Source organism: Triticum dicoccoides, chromosome 3B, assembly GCF_002162155.2.
Source record: "Triticum dicoccoides isolate Atlit2015 ecotype Zavitan chromosome 3B, WEW_v2.0, whole genome shotgun sequence".
NCBI classification, from domain to species: Eukaryota; Viridiplantae; Streptophyta; class Magnoliopsida; order Poales; family Poaceae; genus Triticum; species Triticum dicoccoides.
This window is the reverse complement of record NC_041385.1, coordinates 189,355,690-189,360,350: the sequence shown is the minus strand read 5'-3', so window position 1 is coordinate 189,360,350 and position 4,661 is coordinate 189,355,690. Positions and strand designations below refer to the sequence as shown.

At 39.8% G+C, this 4,661-nt stretch overlaps 1 protein-coding gene across 1 annotated transcript; it reads right to left on the bottom strand.

The window, feature by feature from the left end:
• Window positions 1-1,372: 1,372 nt before the first annotated feature.
• LOC119275476 (V-type proton ATPase subunit E-like) lies at window positions 1,373-4,387 on the bottom strand. The gene is made up of 6 exons (XM_037556327.1): window positions 4,145-4,387; window positions 3,589-3,689; window positions 3,237-3,393; window positions 2,374-2,570; window positions 2,165-2,264; window positions 1,373-1,703 (listed from the first exon to the last, which is right to left on the bottom strand). Exons 1-6 carry the CDS (start codon window positions 4,244-4,246, stop codon window positions 1,668-1,670), a joined length of 693 nt encoding a protein of 230 aa, XP_037412224.1. The 5' UTR covers window positions 4,247-4,387; the 3' UTR covers window positions 1,373-1,667.
• Window positions 4,388-4,661: the final 274 nt, after the last annotated feature.

Here is a 4,661-nt window from a genome sequence, read left to right as displayed (position 1 = left end):
TATTGCTTGAGCCTCATGGGCATATATATAGGAGTACATGATCATCTTGGAGTGTAAGGCAAGGTAGAATAATATCCTGCGCTATCTTAGCTTTCCTAATAATCACGATACTCAATAGATGGATACGGTAAGTAGCATTGAGTGTTTTTTTATTGTTAGAATTGAGTTCGTACATAACAATTTTATGTTCCATGTTCCTTCTGTGTCTCACTTTTTCCCATCCTTGTCACCCTCCCTCTTCTCTCCCCTCAACGAGTTCGTAGTCTTTCTCTTCGTTGCCATTCACACTAGGATCACCACCACTATTAACAAGGTTGGCATGATGGTAGTGCACGGGGAAGGGAGTTGCGGCGAGGGACCAATGTTGGGAAGAGAAGGTGATCGATGTGTGTGTTGTCCGATGTTCCTCAAATGGTGGGGAAATATTTTGACAATGAAGGAAACAAACATTAGATCTGTTTGATTCGTTGGATTCTAAAATACACGGGATTAGAATGCCATGCCCATTCAATTACTTTAGGATTCTGCTATGTTTGTTTACAACACAAAAGAAATAAAGGATATTTTTCAAGAGGTGTGAACTGTTGTTAAATTTCTTATGAAATATAGTGCAAATGTTCTTTAGGGAAACAAATCCTTAGGGTTCTTTTGATTATCAGGACTGTAAAAGTGCGGGAATAGGAATATCATGCCCAATCAAATCCTACACGATTTTAGTTTGTTTAACTGTATCACAAAAAAATAAAGATTTTTTTCAAAAGGTTTGAGTAGATGCTAGATTTTCTATGAAATGTCGCACAAATGATTCCTTAGGAAAATTCTTATAGATTCAATCCTACACAACCAAAGGATCAACATACCAAAAATTTCTAAAGATTCTAATACTTCAAAATTCTTATAAAATTTCTTTGATTCAAAGAGTCCCTAAATGATTCAATCCTATGAATCAAAATGTATAGGAAAAAATTCTAAGGTTTTCAATTATCCAAAAGAGAACATTCGAATCAAATTACCTATAATGTGGAAACAGAGGTTCCATAGTTTAGGTGTTCTGTCTACTGTCCCCTGATTATTGAACCCAAAAGGCTTTATCCTATTCATAATTTCAAATGAGTTGCTACATCTTAGCCATGATTAGGGATACAACGTGGTGATCCTTAGGATACCTTCGAACTCTCTCTAGTTCAATGGAATAAACTAAGTTTTTTTTTTTTAAGAAATTTTAAAAATTATACTGTATCACTTTTAGGAATGTACTACTTCGTTTGACTGAATGAAAGAGGGCACGTAAGGGTACACCCCTGGCAACCATGACATCCCCTACTGGTGTGCGATGTGTTAGTCAACACTTGTTCAGTTGTTCTAAATCAGATATATGAAAATCGAAGAGGCCAATTTCATCAAGGTAACAAATTACGTGTACACATAAATGGCTTCACTACACAAATCGATGCCTTATTAAGAGAAATCGCCCAATGCTGTAGTTCATCTTATTATGCTTGCGTGGCATAATTAAGTCTCGAGTCATCAGTGACAAAGGGTTCTTCCCCCTGACCAAAAGAGTGAGCCTGTGTAAATTACTGGTGAACCACAAAAAAGATTTCTCGAAGATCATCATCAAGAGGTGCCGAGCAGCAGCTGTGCAGCATTCTGTTTACAAGAATTGTTCATGCAGCTATCTGCCCAATAAGGCTTTGACGGATCTGAAAAAGGTACATGTGCCACACAAATATTAACAGATCGTGATAGCAAGGAGAGAAGACATATCGCTAATTACGTAGTCATATAATATGCTCAACAGAATTTAAAGGCAGACGACCATGATCAAGTGGGGAACATGACAATGGACCCAAAAAGAGCCTTTCTTTCTTTCAGAAAACAGCATACAGTAAAGGATCAAAGGTATATTTGTGTTGGATAACTGCAGGGCTGGAATATGGAAACTGTAAGTTGCATATGTTAACCAACAAGATAGTTTTACTATCCCCACACAAGAAAAGGCTTTACTACCAACCTCAGGCACATCAAATACACTAAAATGCTAAACTTATCTGCATTTTTTCCCATTGTGTACATTAGAGTGTAAATGTCAACCATGCAGGGGACATTCAACAGGATCACTTAAGAAATGACAAGGCCAAATAAAAAGGAACATGGTACATACCTCTGGCAGCTTCTTTCTGAAAACCACTTCTAGTCTAGCATCCAACGTGTTCTCAAAGACGATTTTTCCATCTTGAGAAGCCATTACAACTCCACCAGAGCTAAAATAAAAGATACAAGAGTAAGCTTTAGACATTCAGATCTACACTTTATTATTCAATGAGCATGAGGACTTGTGGCTTATTACCCACAGAAGATTGCAAGTATTACCAGGACAGGTCATGTTCCTTGTAATGACTGGGAGCAGGCGGCAGATAGACATGGTGGTCTACCATGATTTCAGGCGGATATACATTTTCCTTTTCCGCATACTCATTCCTCGCAGATTCCAAGACCGATTCAACAAGCTCAAGATCCTCCTTCCTGCAGCGGAGAATGACCGCCGACTCTTTCAGACGCAGCAAGCTCTGGTCAGGTAACTTTATGCGTTAGATAATACTCAGGCACCAATTACATTCAATTTTCAAATTATGAAAGAATCATGGAAATAGAGGCTATTAAAAGAAAGGCAGGTCTAAGTCACTCTACTTAGGGATAGATAAGTCTAATGATTCCATTTCAACAGCAACTACTTTGCATGCAACTATTGCCTACTTATGTTCTAAAGTTCGTAAAATCAAAGAACATATATAAAATTTGAAAACTAGCACATACAAAAAGTTGAAAACACAATAGAGTATTACGATTAGAAATCCATTCTAACAAGTAGAAATGTTACTCTTCAGGGAGATGGAGAACACTTTTTTTTTTTTGATAAAAAAGTTTCACATCAAGTGCTGCGATTTTGGCTGACTAAATTCAAGAACAATCGACTCAAATTCACTACCACCCCAGGGTGACCAGGGAATGGCTTTGAAAATGGTAGATGCGGCACTAAGGGAACCGGTTAGTTACTGAAATTCCGTGTGTCTCATCTTGAGGGCAGACATTTGTACATGCCTAGCAAGGGATGCATTCACAACCCATATGGAGATGTGTGTTGGTTCATATGAGCTACTACTTGCAATAGCTGCAACAAAATTCATGCTTCATATTCAGGTTACAGAAAAGGATGCAAATTCCATTCTGCTGACCTGAACAATAAGTATCCTGAGAAGTTTCTTGTAAGATTGATGGTCTCGGCTTTGGTACAGTAGCTCTTTCCGTGCTGAATCCATCATGGACTTTACTAAATCATCTTGAGCTTGAAGAACTTCAATTCGGGAAGCATTGAGCTGCATTGAGTATTCGCTGCATAAGGTAACACACGATCAACTTCAGAGAGTTATTCTTCTGTTCTGATTTCTTTATATCCACATGAGCAGGTCATGTGCCAAAAAGGTGAAAAGTTCTATATCAATAACTTATGAGGAGCAAGTATTTGCCAGTGTGCAATTTGTAAAATAAAATAATATAAACAGCACAGTCGAGAATGAGAACTTTTACATTTTCTTCTTGATAGCAACTTGTTTCTCTTTCTTTTCATAGTCTTGCCTGATCTTCTTCTTTTCAGCTTCCACCAGTTGTAGTTTCTCGATTTGGAATTCCTGAGAAATTATCATTCATCAGTTCAAAGTTTCAAAAGGCATCACACAAATCATGACAGCACTAAAATATTCTAATAATCCAGAAGAACGGACAGCTCAATGAAGGAAACAGAGTAATTCACGGGAACATATATCTGAAGTTCTAGCTTTCCACTTTTCTGAATTTGCATTGTATCTTATTAGGCTCTTAGCACACCCTTTTGTAACAGAGCTTGCTATTAAACGCAAGACAAACAACTCCAGCGAGCACTCCGGTAAGCCATGGAGCCCCAACACAGACTTCCTACGACGACGCCACTGTCCGATCCACGCCCCAGTCCGCTCCAATGCGCGACCCCGGCAACAATGCAATAGATCCAACCCTCCGCGACGCGGATCTCGCCGATCGCAGCCGAGATCCGAAACTATCCGGTCATCTAGAAAAGATGCGCAATATCAGGGGAAACCAGCGTTACCTCGGCGGCGGCGGCCTCGATCTCGAATGCCTTCTCGACGGCTTCCAAGCGGATGAAGTCCGTCATCTGCTTGAGCTGCTGCGCCACATTCCCTTCATCCATCTTCGCGTTTGGAGAGAGAAGTACACTGATCCCTTGTTCGCCGGTGATCGCCGGGGTCGGTGACAGTGAGGCGACGGGTTTTGAGTTGTCGATGCGGGTGGCGTCGCGGAGAGGTGATTCGTTTTCCTTCTTTGACGTGGAGGTGATTCGTTTTCAGTTGTTTATAGAGGTAAATACATTGAAAGTCATAGAACTTGCAGGCGACGTGCAATTTGATGCACAAACTTGCAAAATACGTGTTTTTGGTCATTAAACTTGCACGAATGTTCATATACGGTCACATTTCATGTGCATAGACGTATCCGTGGCATGCCAGCGTGGCCAGGGCCCGCTGTCAACCGCTGTCGCATGATAGATTTGCAGAAAAGCTCTTAAATTCTTTTATTTATGTATTATAGTAATAAGCCCCTAAAAT